Source organism: Papilio xuthus, unplaced genomic scaffold, assembly GCF_000836235.2.
Source record: "Papilio xuthus unplaced genomic scaffold, Pxut_1.1 DF827714.1, whole genome shotgun sequence".
Lineage (NCBI taxonomy): Eukaryota > Metazoa > Arthropoda > Insecta > Lepidoptera > Papilionidae > Papilio > Papilio xuthus.
In genome coordinates, this window is record NW_013530935.1 from 1,790,474 (window position 1) to 1,811,818 (window position 21,345).

At 33.7% G+C, this 21,345-nt stretch overlaps 2 protein-coding genes across 3 annotated transcripts in view; one reads left to right on the forward strand and one right to left on the reverse strand.

Moving 5' to 3' along the window:
• Positions 1-121: 121 nt before the first annotated feature.
• Positions 122-3,325, forward strand: MED24 (mediator complex subunit 24). Its single transcript, XM_013310824.1, has one exon. It carries the CDS (start codon positions 302-304, stop codon positions 3,236-3,238), a length of 2,937 nt encoding a protein of 978 aa, XP_013166278.1. The 5' UTR covers positions 122-301; the 3' UTR covers positions 3,239-3,325.
• Positions 3,326-3,953: 628 nt separating this feature from the next.
• Positions 3,954-21,345, reverse strand: part of LOC106116833 (neuronal PAS domain protein dysfusion) — a 105,022-nt gene continuing 87,630 nt past the window's right edge. For both annotated transcript variants that reach the window (XM_013310877.1, XM_013310878.1), the window contains 4 exons: positions 13,554-13,707; positions 5,188-5,511; positions 4,500-5,107; positions 3,954-4,170 (listed from right to left, as the gene is read on the reverse strand). In XM_013310877.1, the coding sequence (XP_013166331.1) occupies positions 4,124-4,170; positions 4,500-5,107; positions 5,188-5,511; positions 13,554-13,707 (1,133 nt within the window). In that variant the 3' untranslated portion in view covers positions 3,954-4,123. The remainder of the gene's footprint in view (positions 4,171-4,499; positions 5,108-5,187; positions 5,512-13,553; positions 13,708-21,345) is intronic.

Consider the following 21,345-nt stretch of genomic DNA (forward strand, 5'->3'; position numbering starts at 1 on the left):
AAAAAAAAATCCACAGGCAAATACCTATGAAAGTCTTACAACTTTTAATACTCTTATTTTGTAGTTAAATAATTTTGTGTAAAACGTAGTGATATTTAATCTATCTGTTGCGGCTGTCAAATCAAATGTCGCTGTGTATCTTTTTTCGCGACTTTTATTTTATTAAATAGTTGCATTAAAAATAATAATTATAGATTTGCATATGGTTTTAGAGAGTGAAGAAATATTAATTACGTGACATATCGTAGCTATGTGAAGTTCTTTTGAAAAAGTATAGAAATTTGGTTCGCAAATTGTGAACATGGATGCTTCAAAAACCACAAGTAAAACTAGCTCGCTGAAGGCATTAATCCTAAAAGCTTGGCGTGAAAGATGGACTGATATACAATGGGGTATAAATATCAAAACCATTCTCCCCCGAGGAGTCAGTGGGGACTTGTACAATTTAGCAGATTGCATTCTTCAGCAAGCGATGGTTGGATGCGGAGCAAATCAACTTGTTATCTCATACCTCAAGCATTCTTTGGCTTCTCATTTAGTGTCATATGCGGCGGTGTTACAAAGAATTGCTAAATTTGATGCATTTCACAAACCACATTGCATTTTAAGTTTGCTTGAGTTCTTGGAAAGCTTTCTTGACAGTGTGACTTGTCGGGGTAAAATGGAAGAAGAAATATTAGCATATGCAGTCTCATCAATTATATTGTGGCTGCTTCAAGTATACCATTATTCTTTGAGTAAATACCCATCATCTAATCCTATACAAAGTCAAGAGCTACTTGAGAAATCTACAACACTTTTGAATACCATTGTGAATACTGACTTCTTACTAGCCATGTTTTATTTGGCAAAACAGAATGATCCAGAAGAGTATGATGAGGTAACTAAGAAGTGTCAAGAAATAACAGCTTTTATGATGATGAATACACAGTTCAAAGCACCAATTCATATTCATGAAACATTACAGAAGATTTGTAACATGTCTATTGATAAAATTGCTCCTTTGAACATCAAGTCGGACTTACTTCCGCACTCACTTCAAGCTCTCATAGCAATTAATGTCTTGGCAACTCCTAGTATGGACTTACAACAGCTTTCCAGTCAATTGCTTATGATACAAAGAATAAAAGGCTACTCTTTGTCCAGATTATATTGTGAATTAATTAGAGCATGTTTCATTTCTCTAAATGACTCCTGTAAAGATTCATGTAGGCAGGCAGTGTGGGCAGCATTTACATTTCTGCGAGTTCCCCAAGTAATACATTATATACATAACACTTGTGGTACAAGTAACAAGGATGCAGAACATTCTATGGAGGTAGTAGAAGCCTTTGAAAAACTGTTACAATCCGCCCCTCTTCTTGATATAGTTGATACTAAAAACTGCTGTAACAGCGTTATTTCTCTTTTGGAGCCAATGGTAAAGTTAAATATAGTTTCTGAAAGCCATTTGTCTTACTTCAAACAGAAACGAGAAACTAAGGATGTAAAATTACAGAAACTAGAACCAACAGGACTTCAAGGATGTGTACCATCATTTATTACTCGTGCTGAACCAACACTGGCTGGCATTTTAAAAACAATGGGCGGAGACTTTCACAAAACCCAAGAGTCTTTGTATGCAATGTTGTGCCAAATTGTTGGAGGTACAACTTTAGATACAATTTTAGCTGTGGCAATGGTGGAGGGGAAATTAAAATTATTTGTTTCTAGACTCATTATGTTTAATGAATTTGCTTTGCTTGCTGCAAGTGAAAAGGGTGCTTCCCCAACTAAAGTGTATACTTTTGATATTTCCTTTTTGATTTTGTGTTCTATAGTACAAGAACATGGAGTTGAAGCTGTTTTAGATGATAATGGGGATTCCTTTTTTGAACAATGGGTTCGTGACTGTATGGTTCATAAAGGAGTGCACAAATCACCAGAACAAATACTCCAGAAGTGTGATCCTCAGATTGTGGACATAATCCTTCACCACCTTAGTGCACCAGATTTTGATTTCAAGAATACAAATTTAAAACCACATGATCTCTGTTTAAATGTCAGTGGTGTGGTAAAAGAGATATTGTTTGCATGGGAACAAGGATCTATTACTCCAGGAGATGTGAAACGAATGTTGGATTCTTTGCGACAGAAAATGGCATCCCTGGCTGTTTGTGCATCAGTCTGGTTGTGTTCCTACATTAATGTTGTACACCAGGATGCATTTTTAAAACCTATTAATATGGTTCAACTATTCTTAACTCCTCCAACTGAGGTTGAATTAAGTCAGATTGAAAACTTTAAAGAGCGTGCTATATTAATGGGACCAATAATTAGGAAAATGCAATATGATGTTTACCCACCATCTGTGCCAAAGACGAAAGTTATAACATTTTCACATAACATTATCTCTCGTCAGCCAATTCTAGAACAATTGCAAACTGTTTGGGAAGATATTAAGATCAGGGGTCATCTTCAAATAGATGCTACTCATATTATTAAGAGTTTACTAAATACAGCAGGACCAGTATGGTTCGTAACTAATTTAGTAAAAGAAACATTAAAATATAGATATCAAGAAGATTTGGATAGATCTGCAGATGTTGTACTTGCAATGTTGCATTTGGACATTGAAAGATGCACAGAGGCATTGCTGTTGCATGTGTTGCCCCAATATTTGTATAATACTAAATTGTGTGAAGAGTTAGTTGAACCTCAGTCTTCGATATTAGCAAAGTTATCAGTATATTGCATTTATGCTGCACTTGAATATAGTAATTACAATAAAGTGCCTGTATCAAGAAAGCGTCGACATGAGGACACTGAGGATATAGATACTTTGTGCACCGCAAGTAAAGTGCGCAGATTAAACGATAATTCGTCTGATAGCAGTTCTATGTATTACACTCAGCAACAAATCGCTACACCGGGACTTTTGAAAGAGCCACTGCAATCTACTTTAGAGATGGTTTATAAATTATTCTCACAGTTGGCCGCTAAAAATGGCGAAGTAACACCTCAAACACATTTCATTTTGCAGTTTTTAATATACATCGTACAATGTGGTCAAGAAAGGGCTCAGTTTGTGCTACAGAGGATGCCCAGTGAAATTGTTCCTACGTTGATTAAAGCTCTTCCTGATAATTTTAATATTGGATTGATATTGCGACTTTACGATTTGTCTACTCCCTATGGAAGACGGGACACAGCAAGAGATCTCTGCCTTTTAAGAAACATGCGTTTACGACCAGACTAATATGTAGATTAAGCATAATTCTTTACAATGATGTATTTGTCAATTTTATTAGATTCATTTAAATATTAAAAAATTATTTAAAAAGTATTAATTAGCTGTTTTTTTTTAAGGATGAAGGGTTGGAAATAAAACAACTATTCAAAGATAGTTTTTTCACTTTATTTTTTTTTTGTAATTCAATCAACAAGGATAAAGAATTAATTTAAATTCATTAACATAGAAAAGAGCTTTTTATATATAATTTTAATTTGTACATCAAATTAACAAAAATAATATACAAGAATGAACGGCACATGGTCAAAGAATGGTGTTTGAATTTCTTGGACGGAACTAACCAGAATGGGACCAAACATTCTACTCAGTAATAATACGTATTACATAATAAAATAACTTAATTGCATCACATTTTTGGACGGATTTATTGTGTATAGTAAAATAAACTATATATTTTTTAATTTCTTTCCTACATTATACACAAATATGAATGTAAAATTATGAACAATGTGTACAAAAGTAATGCCAGATAATAAATTATTTAGGTATTTTATATAATTCGATTTTTACAGTTTACATAAATACTATAATTTTGTGGTTATATTGTAAAATATTTACACAAATAATACAAAAAATAATTGTAACTAAATAATCATGCACATTGTATGCGACAATTTCAAACATTTAATACCATTAAAAATTGAATTTCTACAAATTTAATTTACTTGTATATTTAAATATTTACATTTACACTGTTGTAAATCTTATATATACATAGATCACAGGAGAGTTCCAGAGCTTGTACATTATATAAGAACTTATTTAAAAAAATATATCGATAGGAATGGGGTAACAAAGTATTGAACTAATTTACATACTAATATACTACAGTTATAATGCAGGTTTTTTGGCACCTGGTGAATCTGGATGTGGTCGGTCTGCGAAAAAAATTATTGCAAATTATAATTATAAGTATTTGAGGCAAGTCATCCTATAAAACTTTGTTAATACTTGGGTGAGCCTATTATCATTGTTCGGTCGGTACTCTTTGACAACACTTGGAGCAAATGGCGCACTTTCCTTACCAAGCCAAGTGTCAGATCGATTAGTGAGGGGGACGTTAGCGTTGATATTTTAACAGGTCTAGTATTGCGCTAATACACCAGCACAGTGTCGGTTTTATCTTCCTAACAGTTCTAACCAAATCATTGTGTCAAAAGTGATCTCTATAAAACGTATTCTCTCCACTTATGTAACTGTAACTTACCAATTTGTCTTCTTAGAATCTCTCCGTCTCTACTGCCATACTCCGTTACTGGACTACTGACCCTCATTGGTAAACTTAATCTATTAGGATTGCAGTTCTCATCGACTGAACTTTCCGCGTTAGTATAAGTCGTTCTTTGACCTCGATTCCACGTCTGTTGATAGGAACTTTCAGTAGTTATAGTGCTACATCTATTGTTAGTGTGAGGAACATATTGTTCGGGCGACCAGTCGAAAACGAATGTGTGACTATAGTTCTGCGTATATGCAGACGGTGTGCCAGACGGCGTTGGTGGGGTAGTCGTGACGTATGGACTAAGATCCTGATGACAGACATCAGGAACCTTTTGTAACGCTGACTCCGACCATGTTGGACTTGGGTTCCATTGATCGACCAAATCCGTCTCTGTTATATTAAAATTCTTTGACCCCGGTCTTCGACTGGCAACACCAGCCGAGATTGCTACTAGCGTTTCTCCTCCAGCATTACCGGGAGAAGAGAAACGTGGAGATAGGTTAGTTAGAGGTATGCTAGTTTTATCGTCTGGTTTTCCTTTCCTTTTCACATTAGGAAGGATTCTGGTATCCTCCAATTGGATATTGTGGTACCTGGAAGAGAAAACTAAAGTTAAAAATTATTTTTATGGAGTCAGAAGAAAGTGAACTTTTTGGATTATGTTTTGAATTACCTGTTCTCTTGTAATGATACGGAGTAGTCTACTGGCCCGTTATCTGTTCTTTCGTAAGCATAATGTATTGGTGTTAAGTGCGGAGGAACATGTGATAAATGAGGTTGCAGTCCACTGTTGGTCATCATGACTTGGTTCCCGTTGATGCACACTGGCGGTGTTTGTGTGTACTGCATAGTCGGTGGGTAGACTTGAATGTCTGGCGGAGGTGGTCCATACATTCTGGTAGCTGCTTCGTAAGCTAAGCCGTAGTGTAATTTGGACTGAACCGCGTAATAGTGGTACAGCCACGGGTTTGCTTTCATTACTGCGGCTTCTTGCTCACTGTGGACAAAGTATATGCTTTAATCGAATTATTCGAAGATAGTCATTTGTTTCAGGTTATAAGGACAAAAGAATTATATTAATAAATGTAGAGATATAAACTTTTTTAAGCCGTGAATTGTCCTTAGAAGGTACGCTCAAGATGAAAAGGGTTATAAATGTAAATTTATTTTATCTTAAAGATAATCAATGTTTATCGCTTTTATATGGCAATTTTGAGATTTCTGATTGTAAGTAGTCCATTGATAATTGTTAAATACTAAATTACTTTAACATAAACGAGCGATGGTGTAAAGAATCGCGACACTTTTCAAACTATGTAACAAGCTTTGGCCATTAGTTGGGTCGCGGAATGGTACCACTAAAGTTTAATGTTTATATTAAGTAGTATACTCGGTCCATGTTAGTACACTATATGTGTAAATTGCTTTCAAATTTATAATACGCCGGCGCGCTCTACAAAATCCAGACTTCGCAAGACTTGCCTGTTATTCGAGTGATTATCATTACAATTTCGTATTGGGTTTCTATTTAACGACCGCTGGTAAATTCTATAGTTGAGAAAATAGAAATTCAGACTTGAGATTACGCGACATATTATGTGTTATATAGTAATGATTTTATGTATGACTATTTAACGAATTAAGAAATTACATCTTACTAATGTTATAAACGCGAAAGTTTAGATGGATGGATTTTTCTTAAAAGATATCTCCAGAACGGCTTAATGGATCTTGATGAAATTTGGCACAGATGTAGAACAGCCTTTTTTTATTATAAAAATTTTTCTTTCTTGTTACTATGAAATAACTTGTTTCAGAATTAAATCGAAATTTGGTTCTTTGAGTATTGCCTTAACATAATATTCAATTTAAGGCCCAGTCCCACAATAACCTTTTGTGAATAATTTTGAGTTTGAGAAGGCAACCTTTCAGCTGGATGCGGGGAAATGTCACATAGTTGGACTCAGCCCTGGACTTTAATAGATACAGTCACAGACAGAAGTCAAATTAATTAAAATAAAGAGTTAAAAAGAAAATTAGAACTTTTCTACAGGTATTTCTTTTGAACGTAAGTAAACTTATTATATTAAAATAACGTAGAGAAATAAAGCAAAAAAGAAAATGTAAAAGACCAGATTGTGTTTCGACAATATCAAACCTGAAACAGTTTTTTTAAAATCCAATACTATTTTCCAAATTCATCATAACTTATTCCTTTTTAGAGATGAACAATGATAATTCCAATATCTAAATATATATTAAATAGACAAACTTTATGTCAGAGGTTGAAGGACACATAATACGTAATTAGAATTACTAAATGCAATGTATTACATATTAACTTTAGACAATAGATAAGAGAAGGCGCTGTCACCTAAAACACAGTTTCAACTAGTCCCGGAGACAGCCCACAAAAGTTTGGGAAAATTGTTTTTTTCTTTACCCAATAAAGAATTTTTATTTTATTATTAAATTATGTACATCACTGTACTTATTCAGATACGTGTTGGACGTCGACAAATCGTTTAGCATTCGCATTGGGAAAGAGCAGATAGTTGTGCAGCGAAAGGGCGCGGATAAGACATCCCGTGTTTACAGAAACTCAGCTCGTACTGTATAATGGACTTGACCTACGAACATCGACCGATTCCAGCTTATTGACTACTTGTTAGTTCTATTTGAATTTTAAATTTAAATACATAGAAAACTTTCTAAAATAACAAAGATAGTGTTCAGAATTAATAACGGATAATACAGCTATTTTTAACAATGTTTTTTGCCTTTTCATAAATTTCTTTAATTCACAAATTAACTATGACATTATTTTAAATGAAAGAATTGTTGATAAAATATTATAACTATAGTAAAAATGTAAATTGTGACCATTACACTTTTATAAATGTCGATTTCATAAATTTCCCAACTTCAAACATATAATCAGCTTTTAAGATATATAAGTTCTTGACTTATTGTAACTTCTGATTGGAACAAATATTTCGGTCTCATTGGCAACTTTTATCTATTAACTTCAATCTAAAGGTACTGTTTTGAGTTAGGAACGTACATCTAGCGTGGTGTAGACTCGGCGATTAGTCTTACTAATTAGTGGTCACATTTCATCTCGACGATAAGGCGAGCTTTGTCCTGCTAAAGGCAGAGACAGTTCGTTACCTATTGACATTTAAGTTACACTGTTTGTTTCCTATTTCCTATATCGATTTGTTTTGTTATCCTTAACAGTTTTGTACATATTTAATTGCTTTATTTTATTGTAATGTATTGAGTTTAATATATGCTGAACTTTAAGTGTAAACATATTATGCACGTAATCTCTTTTTGTATTATACTTTGGCACCGTTATTCTAATAGTATTTTATAGGGCTGCCACCTTTCGAGAATTTGATCCAAGGAGTTTAAGGTTAACAAGGTTGTCGTTTGTTCCTTGGTCGTCAGTGTTCTGGTCATCTTTTGTTGTAAGTTGGCAGCCCTAGTCTTTTAACATTCCAGTCACTTTTTATTGTCAAATTGAATTACTTTACTTTAATTTAAATTAGCAAATTTATTATTTAAGAGATATAGAGCAAAAATCCTGGATCATATTGTTATGAAAAACGGATTGTAATGTGGTATTGTCCGTCCCGCATCTGGCAATTTGTGCGTGTGCTTCGTACGCATAAATCTCGACGTGACAAGTTGTAGGCGGCGAACACGTCTCCCATTCTGCACCACTTAACTGAGAGTTTACATCTGAATTATAACATGTTTTTTGTAATAAAAGTATTTTCTTTACAGTAAAATCTTAATAATGTAAGATTTAAGACAATCAATTATGATAATTGGAACTTTATTATGTTAATATAGCTTTTAAACACATTTAAAACACTAAGCTTTTAACTTCAAATGGGCAAAACCATCAAATAAATGAAAGTTTATAGGTACTTTTATTTCTTGTCTCTTTCATTTTTTTGTAGAACTTTAATTTTTTTATTTCTAGATTTACTGATATTACCAATTAAGTACAGAATTCACTTACTACTACTATTAATGTTAATACTACTATAATTCTTTATAATCTCATAGCTATAGACAAATCGGGTCTTCATACAAATTCTAGTTATAAAAGCGAAGTCAAAGAGCACGCAGTGATACGTGAGATGGCGCAAGCTCAAGACATCGACGTGACAAATGACGCAATCCCGCCAACAATGCGTGACATCTCGTGTGTTTGACTTTGTATGAAACTTATAAAATGTGGTCCAAGTTTTAAGAATAGAGCGGAACGTTGAATGAAGTAACGAACTTTAATTTTTGTTTATAATTCTGGAAAAATATTGAATGATATGTCAAAGGAACAATTAGTGTTGGAATTGTTTTTTCTTTCGTGGTCCCAAGTAAAATGTATTACTGGTGCTGCACAAGGCCAGATATTTTACAAATGTAACTTTTTTAACTTGACTTCTTTTTATAAAATAATGAAACGTAAAAGAATAAAAAATAAAACGGTGTGCGAGACTTTAAAATGGCGGACATTTTGCTATTGTATTGCTACAAATAATATAGCAAGCAAATTTAAATCAGTATTGCCAATACAAACGGACCTTTTTAGACTTTTTTTTACTAATTATTTCTAAATTTAAAACGTTTTATGTTTTATTTTTCTTTCTTATGTCCTAATGTTTTGTTTTTAACTTTCATTATTTCCTATAAACTAATTTAATTAATAAACTAAATAATTAATTTACTGCTTGAGTCCTTCATCTATAATTTTACTTTCCTTTGTCATTAAACAGGAATAATAAAAAAAGAAGAATATTTGTATCTATATGTTTAATTTTATAACTTGCACCAATGCAATAAAAACTAAAAGCTTTGAGCACTCTCGCGCCCTGGACAATGAGCACATATCAGCAAGGGTCAGCAGTCGCGGTTCGCGCTTTGCTATTAATTAAGATTTGCTATCTTATACTACTTCCGATTAATTTGGCCAGCGTTAGTCATTTTGCATACTGTTACTTGTCAATTGTAACAATAACTTTGACATCAAGGCGCGGACAATTTTAATGCAATGAATCGTGACCCGGTTACTTATTACAAATAGATTAAATATAGAATTTGTCAAACCATTTCTAAGTAATAAACCTACAGCTGCGTACAATTAAATATGATAGGGCGACATAAAATTCATGTAAAATGTACTCGTGGTGTTGTATGATAATATTTTAGGGAACGTACCCATACTACGTGACCCGTTTAGGGGGGGGGGGAGTCTATAAAATACTACAGTCAGTCACAGGAGCGGAGGGGGGCTAAGATTTTAGTCACGTAGTCGTTAGTTGTTTTTTTTCATAATACATAATTCACTAGTAATTTAAGAATGCATGCAGTCTTATGCTATAAAGAAGAGTATGAGCCAAATTATTTCTTTTTCAATTTTTACCTGTGAAAACTAAAGGGGGGGGGGGGNNNNTAAAGGGGGGGGGGTCTTGGCATGTACTACGAGAGGTCACCGAGGGGAGGGAGGGTCGAAAAAACTAAAAAAATAGGTCACGTAGTATGGGTATGTTCCCTTAATGGATGAAAAGTATTCAAAGACTAGACATGCTGAGAAGCTACGAACGTAATGTAACAATTTATTAATCTATTCGATAAAATCTTATAAAATTATCTGTTTCTTTGGAAGTATAAATATCTTTTATATTGCTTTTCCTGTTTCTATATAAGTTTTTCTAAGAAAATTGAATATTATATTCTCGTCAAACTATTTTCGCTCAACAAAAAAAAAGCCTCCAGCATTAAAAACAAAACATTTTAGCGCCCCAACAAAGATCGCATAATTTCATAGAATTAACAAATTTTACCATACACTTGCAAAATACTGGACGGCGGTAAGCCATCGATCAAGTACGGCGTTCGTTGCTTGTTAAACACCGTTTCTCACATCACAACAATAGCCCTCGGAGGGCATATTTCAAGCCATCCTGATAACAACATCGGCCGATCGCTGGCGAACCTCTCTCCGACTTAATAAATCACTACCCTTACAATATTTATTCGCTCACCTCTACTATGGGAACGCGATCCAATTTCACCCGTGAAATAGTGACGCCGAGAAAGCTGTACTTATAAATTGTTGTTTCATTTACTTTTAGATTTACACTGTTGCTATGTGATTGTAAAACATTTCGTTTAAAAAAAACAGCCTATATGTTTTTGAAGTCACCTTCTACGTCTGTGCTAAATTTCAGCAATATCCATGCAGCTGTTCTAGAGATATGTACATTGATACATTCTAACAAACATCTATCCATTTACCCGTACATCCAAACATTCGCATTTATAATATTGGTAAGATGTTTGCTAATAGTAAGTAGTAAATAGTTATAGAAGTTCAGCAAAAAATATATCCTACTTATTTTAGATTTCACATTAAAAAGTTACATAATCTTAACCAATAAAAAAGAGACAGAAAGATTCTTTCTATGTATAAAATTAGTTGAAAAGAAATATTTTGCATTCCATCTTACAAATCTTACTAATATTATAAATGCGAATGTTTAGATGGATGGATGGTTTGTTTGAAGATATCTCAACGGCTCAACAGTTCTTGGTGTATTTTGTCATAGATATAGAAAAAGTCTAGAAGAGCACATAGACAACCAATAATGTTTTTTTTTTAATTTCTCGCGGTAGGAGTCGTGGGCGACAGCCAGTTACAAATAATACCTCACAAAATAAATAATAAAAACAAAGAAAAATAACGTGCAGACGATAGTAAGGGCCGTGTTTACGAGAGGCGTACTTCGAAGGACGTCATCTAGTATTGATATCTCAATAGGGAAGTCTGTAAGTGACCGCCTTAAATTATGGCTGCAATTTTTCAAAGTCGACCGCGGCGCGCCGAGTGGAATTATCGGTTAACTTAATGGGGCAGCTTTGAAGCCAATTAGCTAGTGCAACAGTCACTTAAGTTCCTTTGTATAAGCATTCATCATACTACGAGTATAGCTAAAGAACTATATTTGACAGCATTATTGTCTCTAAACGACTGACCATGGTTTTCCGAGACAAAAATCTCTGTATGAAACATATCATCCCTGTTGTCTTTTCTATAAGAGAAATGAGCAGCGGTAACACTGAGATGTTCATCGACGTCCATAGACAACTGCAAGATCAGAGGAACTGCAGATGCGTTGCCAGTCTTTGAAGAACCGGTGATAATAATATATTTTTTATTAAATGGAGATTTTGATCTTATGAACCCACGAATAAAAATGTGACTTGTCTGAAGAATCGTGGTTGATATTATTGTCATTTAATTATCCTAAGGTTGTAGATTGCTTGCTATCGTAAGAATCAATTTTAACATTTGCCAGAAGTGAAATATCGCTTTGAATTATAATAAATCCATACGAGAAACTTGTGATATTTAATTGAAACTATGTCTAAGTGAGATTGCTAACATTTCTTCGTTATGTATTTTATTAGAATAATTTATGACACGTAGGCACTTCGTTCGTTTCCTACAATTATAACTTCATTGTATACAAACATGTTTTTTTTTAATAAGTAATGTTAGGAAGAAAATCCGACACTATGCCGGTGTATCGGCGCAACACTAGCCCTATTAAAATGTCAACGTTTATGTCCCCTCACTAATCATTCTGAAACTTGACTTTGTAATGAAAGCGCGCTATTCGCGCCAAAGGATTCTAAATAATAATCTCTAAAGGTAAGTACACTGTTTTTTAAGCTATACTCAACGTCAAAATTAAGCACTATTAAAATTGAAATTTCCCTCAAAATATATATTAAGGATGGAATAACAAAATAAAAATCGTTTTTTAGCTTCCATCAGATTTTTGTTCAAGCTATAGTTTCTTCTCTTATAAAGTTCTTAACTAGATAAAAAATAAAAACCAATAAATGTACTTGAAGTTCAATAAAACTATAATATTTAATGTACCTTAAATTTCCGTCCGTACGTCAAATAAAATTGCGTAGAACGACGTACAATTACGATGCGATTCGTAATTATTTGTTCGCGTGGTATGAGGTCGCAATCATGTTACATTCCGTCGATTATTCGCAGAGTTGACGATCACTATCGGATATTTTAAGCTGGGTTTACATGGTATAAAGTTGTTTTATTCCAAACTTTTTATACTTCAAAATAAAGTTAATACTTACTCTAGATGCATATTAATTAACTAAGAATCTTACTAATGTTATGCGAATGTTTGGATGGATTGATGTTTATTAGAAATTATCTATAAAACGGTGGCATCAATCTCGCTGAAATATGTCATAGATTTAGAACATAGCCTGCAGAACGTAAAGGCTACTAATTAAGGGTTTTTTAAATTCTTCGCGGATAAAGCGGCCAGTGACAGGATATTCTAAAATGTATATGTATGTATATTATCTCCCTTATTATCCAACGACCCTTAGAGTTAGAACAAAAAATGCCTGACTAGTCAAGACCAATATCAGCGTTATCCTGTAGAAATTGGATAAAGGATAAATTTTTGATGCATGTAAGTTCGTCTTATCTTAACCATCGTATTACTGTACGTTCTTACAGTAATTGCGTTGCGTTTGCGCAGGCGCAGTATGAAGTTATTTTCCCGCCAACGCTATGTTCTTGCCTGTTATTTTGACGTCTTGATTTTACTGCGGTCATTTGGATGTACCATAAATCCTTTTTGTTTGAAGGAATAGATTTGATAGATCAATCAAACTTAATTGTGATACTTAATAGATATATCGCGAATATTTTTATGTTTCTAAATAACCCCTAATTTGACAAATCTTTATATTATAATAGGTACAATATTTGATTGTGAACTTCGGAATAATGGGTAACATACTTAAATTACAAAATACATTTATGGTAGCATAGAATAAATTAGAAAAAATAACGCAAATATCATAAACAATTCAACAGATCAAGAGAACAATGATGTCTATATTTAAGGATTGTTCATTTACTCATATTGATTGCTGCTTTATCCATATTTTCGCAGTAAAACATTTACTTACCTTAATACTTGATTAGTGCAGACTATAACAGGTCGTTGCGAATTCTCCAGGTTGTCCTTGAGCTGGAGTACGGCGTGCACCCACAGGAACTGCCCGCAGCGACGCTGGAGACGCAGCAGTGCGATACACGACCGCTCTTGCTCCGATTGTGTTACTGCACAAATAATATAACGATTATAATATTATACATAGTAAGTCGGATGTTACTAACGTCATCTTACTAGTATTATAAATGCGAAAGTGTCGATGGATGGATGTTTGTTTGTAGGTATTTCTAGAACGGCACAACGGATCTTGATGAAATTTAGCACAGATGTACTACATTGTCTGGTCAACTCCGCGAGCACGGAGTCGGGTGCTAGTTTTTTTATTAAGTTACCAAATTACAAATTAGTGGAAAAAGAAAACGCGAATCTTGCTATGGTAGTTCGCCTAGTGGAAATACGATTTACTCTTCCCTTATTTGTTAAAATTCGGCCTAGGTTCCATAAGTATATCTTGATAATATAAAGCGAATGTTAAAATGGATAGATTTTGTTTGTTTAAAGGTATCTCCGGAACGGCTGAACGGACCTCGTTAAAACATTGGAAGAACATATAGGCTACTAATTATGTTTGTTTTTAATTCCGCGCGGACGGAGTTGCGGGTGACAGCTAGTATTCCTATAAGTTCATAAATGCATACAGCACTAATGACAAAAATACTTGAAATAATATAATCCAAACAAAATTATTCCATAACAAATACAAAACTTCTCTATTATATCGTTGCAGCTAATAAAAAAAGAAATTGTCAGACTACACAAACAGCCAATCACAAATTCGATTTTAATTGAGTGTGAATGGTAATAATTCAATGGATCCAAAATTAGACCATTGTTAATGTTTAGATTATCGCGGGAAAGCTAAACACCTCCTTAACTAGGCACCTGCCCATCTAGTACAAAATATCTTGCATCTACATAGCTAAAATATACCTTAAAACCTCGTGTTACAGTTTCAATTTCATTGTATCTTGTGGTGAAATAAGTGTTAGGTTTGACAATGATGTTGGTATAATTTACATGTGCCAAGAATAGAGTGAACGAATGATGGGAACTGTTGTACTACCATATATAGAAATCGATTTACGTACGTCTGTTTGTTTGAGGTCTTTAGTATGCTTGATTATAGCGATAGGCTTTTTAGTATTGATTCTCATGTTGGTTCTTAAGTAACAGAACAAAACCGTTGAAGATAATTCACCAATATTTGTAAATTATTTAGCATATTTTAAACAATTTCAATAGATTTTTTATGAATTCACTTGTTCTTTAAACGATTACTATCTTACTAATATTATAAATGTGTTTTGGATGGATGGATGTTTGTTAGAAGGTATCACAAGAACGGCTCAATGTATCTTGTTGAAATTTGGCATAGATGTAGAACATAGTCTGGAAGACCACATAGGCTACTAATTAAGATTTTTTTTAAATTGCGCGGACAGAGTACAGGCGACAGTTTGTTTAAAAAAATTGTAAAAATAATATTTTTTTTTGCAATTTATTATATTAACATAGAAACTCGTAATAGTATTTCTATAACTGCATGTTTAACGTATTTATTTGGACAAGGTAAAGCGCTCGTGCTAATTAATTTAAGTTCAAAGTTTAACAAGATACGAAAAGCCGTAAGAACTTTGATTACGACTATTATTTAGTCAAGCTATCGATAAATTAGAAAAGCAAATAAGCGATAAAGAGAATTTAAAGCGGAGTTTGCTTTATGACCGCTAGGGTGACCACACTAATTTCATTATAAAGAATTTTCGTCTTTGCTACATCCCATAAAATAATACTTTGGAATTAGGGACATCCTATAAAATACGTAAATACATGGTAGCAAGGGAAAGTCTGTAACAAAATATTTAGGAAATGATGGGAAGGGTTTGGCGGAGGAGGGGACGTATAGGAAAGAAGGGTATGATCTTTCTTTGCATTTCCTCCACCTTTGATTAAGGTTAGAAAACGCATCTGCAATTACAGATTGCATATCCATCGTATCGTTATTCCGGCGAATTCACTTAATTCAGTTCTACAATGTTTGTATTTTAAACTGGTGATAAAATCGTACTAATTATTTGCTTTTAATAATTAAAATTATTGGGCAACCTGAATGATTTTAAGTTCAAAGGAATGTCGTCAGTAAAATCAATTTGGTCTAAGGTCAGAACTAGACACGCGAAGGAGCGCGGCCGCAGGACATCCGTGTGGGCTACAGCCTTACTTCGATTGACATTCATTGCTCTTATTTATGTTAATTGAATGTCCGTTACTTATATTTAATTACTTTGAATCGTAGGAAGTTGAATTTAGCGTCTCCTCATTTATATATCCTGCTTTACCTTTGTCCTATCTTACTAATATTATAAATGCTAATATTTAGATGGATGGATGGATGTTTGTTAGAAGGTCTCTATAGAACGGCTGCATGGAACTTGATGTGTACGAAATTTCAGCGAGATCCGTAAAGCTGTTCCGGATATACCATCAAACATCCATCCATCTAAACATTCGCATTTATAATATTAGTAAGATAGTAAGAAGTTTTAAGAATTGCGTAGCAACAAAACAAAAATACGAATTACTTATGCTTAATATTTCTAGCTTTGTATCTGGTCAAAGTAATTGATTGCGCATTGCGATCGTTTAACGCTTGTTTGTAGGCGTCAATAAATTAACAGACACAATAATTTCGTACTGCGCCTTATCTTGTGGTAATAATTGTTGACATTCCCACGAAACACCTTCGTATCAGATCACGCGCAGTAAATACAAAACGACAGTCAAAGAATGGAATTAAATGCTAATACTGTTTTCTACCTACGTTGTTTTTGGTATTTCAAATCTGACATATGGTTTTTAAGTTCTTATTTCACACTCGTATTATTAAGTAGTCAATAAAGTCAATTGGCAGCCTTTTTTGTGTAATGACTTAGTATAAGAAATCTACGCTAAGGTACTGCTAAGGTACTGACTATTAAATGATTCTTAAAGGTGCCCTTAAGGATAAGTTTCAAAGACATAATTTAACACTTAGTATGATAAAAACATTATTTATTCTTCTCATTAATTCTAATTATTTTTATTATAGGTACAAAATAATAGTAAAACCAAAAGTGAAAAGCACATAAAAACCAAAGTAATCTCGTAATGATCAACCTTCGATAACCTGTAAGTGTGAAAAGTATTGTTATTACCTGAATCGTCGCAGGCTCACGTAGCAGAGAAAGTCTGCGCAACGGCGGTCGTGCGGAGAGAATCTATGCTAAGGCTACGTGATAGATTTAATCTCTACTAATCGAGAATGCTCATGTCCTTTATGAATGACAAAATTTAAGGGATGTTTCAACAATCTGATTAGTACTTTTCTGCTTTGTAGGCTTTCCTTGTCTAGAAATTGAACATGCCTTTGTTCCTATCACGGTTTTTTTAAACTTTGTTTGTCTCTGAAGTTGTTTATCCAATTGCTTATGACATTTCGAATGTATACAAAATTGTTTGTCGATTTACTTATAGTTTGTGCACGTCTCAATGATTTTGGGATATATGCAGAATGTTAAATACGACGTATAAAGAAAAATGTATTTAGAAGTGAGCCCGTATACATATATCTTTGTTTAACCTTACTTATATACAGTTAGGCACTACACAGGCTACACCACCACATGTTACACCAGGCTAGCCACTACATGCTACCGACGAGTCCTTGAATACTTTGGACATATTGCCCGGAGAAACCCCGACAACCTAGACAAATTGGTTGTGGTCGGAAAGATAGAGGGTAAAAGGTCACGGGTTCAATCACCTACTCGCTGGTCCGATCAAGTGCAGGCTATATTGTGACTTAATATCACGACTGCCCTGAGACAAGCCGAAGACAGGACGGCGTGGATGCAGCTGGTCGACACGGCCGTTGAAGCGTACCAGGACAAGCACGACCTTCAGTAATGAAGTATACGAAGAAGAAGAAGAAGATATACAGTTAGTTTTTAACTCCATAAATATCTTCTTTTAAATAAAATTTAGACGTATGCAAATAATTTTAAGACATATTTATGTCTTGGCACTTTACCCGTAACGCGGTATGAGGTAAGGTAAGAATTGAAACACTTTCGCTCGCGTTGGGAACAGTGCGGGGGTTTAGGTGAAGGGGGGTCAAACGCGTGATCTGTAAATTGATGGTAATCATAACGACAGAGTCGGAGCATCATAACATTGTCATATGTAGAAACACTAACAAAATATATGAATGAATATTGTGAAACTACTGTCATTAAAACCGTGGATACATTTTCTTTTGTGTAATTATGTAGTTTGTCACTTGTTCTAAACCCCCCAAATATTCTGATAAATAGGGAAGGATAAATAAAATCAATAATGGATGGAACTAATGCGTTTTTTTTATATAATTTTAAATTGAAAAAAAATAATAAAAGAGGAGATAGTGGGGAAGCTTATGTGAACTACATCTTTGCTCTCATCCCACTATCCTACTAATATTATAAATGCGAATGTTTGGATGGATGAATGGAAGGATGTATGGACGTTTGTTTGGGGGTATCTCTGGAACGGCTGAACGGATCTCGCTGAAATTTGGCATAGATGTAGTACATTTGACATAGTCTGGAGGAATACATAGGCTACTTATTAACTTATTTTTTAATTCCGGGCGAACGGAGTCGCGGGCGACAGCTAGTATACCATAAACCTAAATAGTACACGTCCCGATCATTACAGAGTAATGCAGGTAAATGCTAGATGTAGTCAAACGGCAATACAAACATACGAACATTCGCACAAACACAACCTTACTGAAGACCTCAACAATCATATCTGTACGCCAACTCTTCTAAAACTAACATTCAAGTCTGCACAAATAACTATCATTAACCTTCATTACAAATTTACCGACATAAATATTGCTGTTGAAATTACAAATTTTAATCTTAATACATTGATATAAGGTATAATTTCTGATAGCAACTTGTTTTATATACGCAAGATAAGTTTGGTTGAAACGCATCGTAAGAACGCGTTTCTACAGCGTACGGAAAACAAAATAATTTGAGTCATCATTCGTATACGATTTGATAACAAGCGTCGACAAGGACGGTCGTGGAGAGGTCTTAACAAAGGCCGTAGTATATGGTTATTTCAAAACGTCATTGTTACGTTAATCGATGCTTGATTGTAATCGATGTCGCTTCTTTGGTGGCCACAAATTTTGATCGGCAATTTTATAACCTAACTAACGGTCGCAGAATTAAAAAAAATAATTAGTAGCCTACATGTTCTTTCAAAGTATGTTCTACGCCAAATTTCGCCGTCTTCGCGATACTTTCAAACATCCATCCTTCCATCCAAACATACGCATTTATAATATTAGTAAGAAGTAAGATAGTAAGATTAAGTACCACTAAGACTGAATTATGACCACGTTATAAAAAATACTTACAGTATCTGTCCTATTATTTAAGAATTTAACGAAATATTGAAAATAAAATTTAAAGAAGAGTTAATTAGGTGATTTCCATTTTTGACTTTTTTAATGGAATTTTTTAGATATATTTTAACCCTTATCGTTTACATAATTTGTTTCGTTAATATTTACCCTTTATCCGTGTCTATAATACCTAAAAATAGGTTTTTGTCATTTGATTGTTTAATCTATCTTGGACTGAGGTCTATCATAAGCGCATAGTTTCGATGTGGTCCTCATAAATTAATAGGTGCGTCCATTAATAATCATCAAATATTCAGGACACTTAAGCATCGGCCATATAAATCATAAGTTCTGGATAAATGCGTGCCGTTTATTCAGAAATTTGTAAAGGCACATTCACACTAACTTAAAGTGTGATTTTTGCGGTTTTCAAATGGCAATTCTGTTGTATTTTTTGACAGTTATTTTTGTTTTAGTGTTAATATTTAATTGTCTTTATTCTCTATTTATATTTATAGCCTTAAAGCATCGAAATCTTTTGTTGTTTATGTGCAGGAAAAAGTAAGATGGCCCATGTATTACTACACAGTAATACTTGAATATTAGTTAAACTACTTTTTAGTTAATTCAATTTTGTTTGAATAAAAGTTTATACTTCAAGTATTAGCAAAGTTCGGTATCAACACGCGCCGCAGATTTCAATGTGAATGCTCTCTAATATCCGCTACAATCGGTCCAGGCTGACGTCTCGGTTTGCATTACGCGTCGGCTTCGGCATGTACGATTTATCATTACTACGCAAATGGGTGCGTTCTAGACGTGTGTACAAGACATCAATTTTTAAATGATTATTGTACACTTTATTTAGTCTGTAAGTACGCAAGTAAGTTTTACGCTCTTAATTTGAATTAGCTGGCCCAGATAACACTGACGAGACGCTGTAGAGCTAGACCTGCATGAACTACAAGCAATTGACTGTCAGGGAACGCAGAGGGGCAATACAAAATGCATTCGCTTAGAAGTTCAAAATTAAAAATGCATGCGAATTTCAAAGATGTATAGAACTGACAATAACTTTCGATAAGTAATGTGATTGTTGCGCGTCAATTTCATACATTCTTGAAATTCGTTATGGAATCGCTTCAAAGCGAATGCACTTTGTCTAACCTCTCAGGACAGGCGACTTTGGCGTACTCTTATGTCTGAAGCGTGAAGACTTATGTTGGGTTACTGCGCCAGTGAAGTAGGTAGTAAGTAATCTTAATTGAATTAAAGTAGTGACATTTTAATAGTGTTCAAGCGTTATTCAATGTCGTTACGTTAGAGGGCGCCACCAGAAAAGTAAAAAGATACTGGCACACATACATATTGGCGCCGTGAGATTTTCTATTTTTTTTAAATCGAGTAGTCTTTTATTATTTTTTCATTACAATTAAGAGTGAGTTTTAACAATGAGCTGGGAAAAGTGTTAATTGTCAAAGTGAGAAAGTTGTTAAAGTCCTTCAATTTCTTATTTAATATATGGTAGAGTCTTGTATATGTTTTGTGTAAAATTGTAATGATAAATCCATAATAAACATTTTGATCGAAGAATGTGTCGCTTTTATTTGAACAAATAGTCTTGAGAACAGGAGGTGTTTTAAATAAACTTCATCCGGGTCTTAAGGAAGATTACACCATGTTTACTGTTGTATATGCTTTATCGTTATCCTAACGGTAATAAATTAACTAGAATCATCGATGAGTATAAATGTTAAGACTTGACTTTTCCTTTACAAGGTTCGTTCATAATGTAAATTAAATACTAAATAATTAACACATTAACCTGCCTAGTTCCATTGAAATAAAGTTACAGAATTACTTGAATTAATGAAATTTGACAATTCTTTTCTTTATTAGAATCTGTTTGTTTAAGTTTCTCTCAACAACTACAGAACCTATTTAAAAAAAATAATTTCATCTATAAAAAGCTCTAATATCAGCAAGTAATTGTACCCCATAAGACTATAGATATAGAGTTCAATTTTGTCAAATGTAAAGATATTTTTGCATAGCTTGACTGCTTAGTTACTTATGACACTGAAGCTGCTACAATATTTATGGGCTCCTTAAATGTACTCATATATTTAACGCTGTGAATGTACCAATGTATTTGAGCAGAGTGAATGTATCAATTAATTTGAGTACTTTTGTTGTACTTATATATAATAATTGATTACTTTAGGAGTTCCTAATATTTGCATATCTTGTCTGCTGCGGTCTTTTTTAAGCTGACTGTAATTTAGAGTATATTTTTCAACTGTTT

Excerpts from the sequence above, each read along its gene's own strand:
- MED24 (XM_013310824.1), top strand. The coding sequence starts at position 302 with ATGGATGCTTCAAAAACCACAAGTAAAACTAGCTCGCTGAAGGCATTA.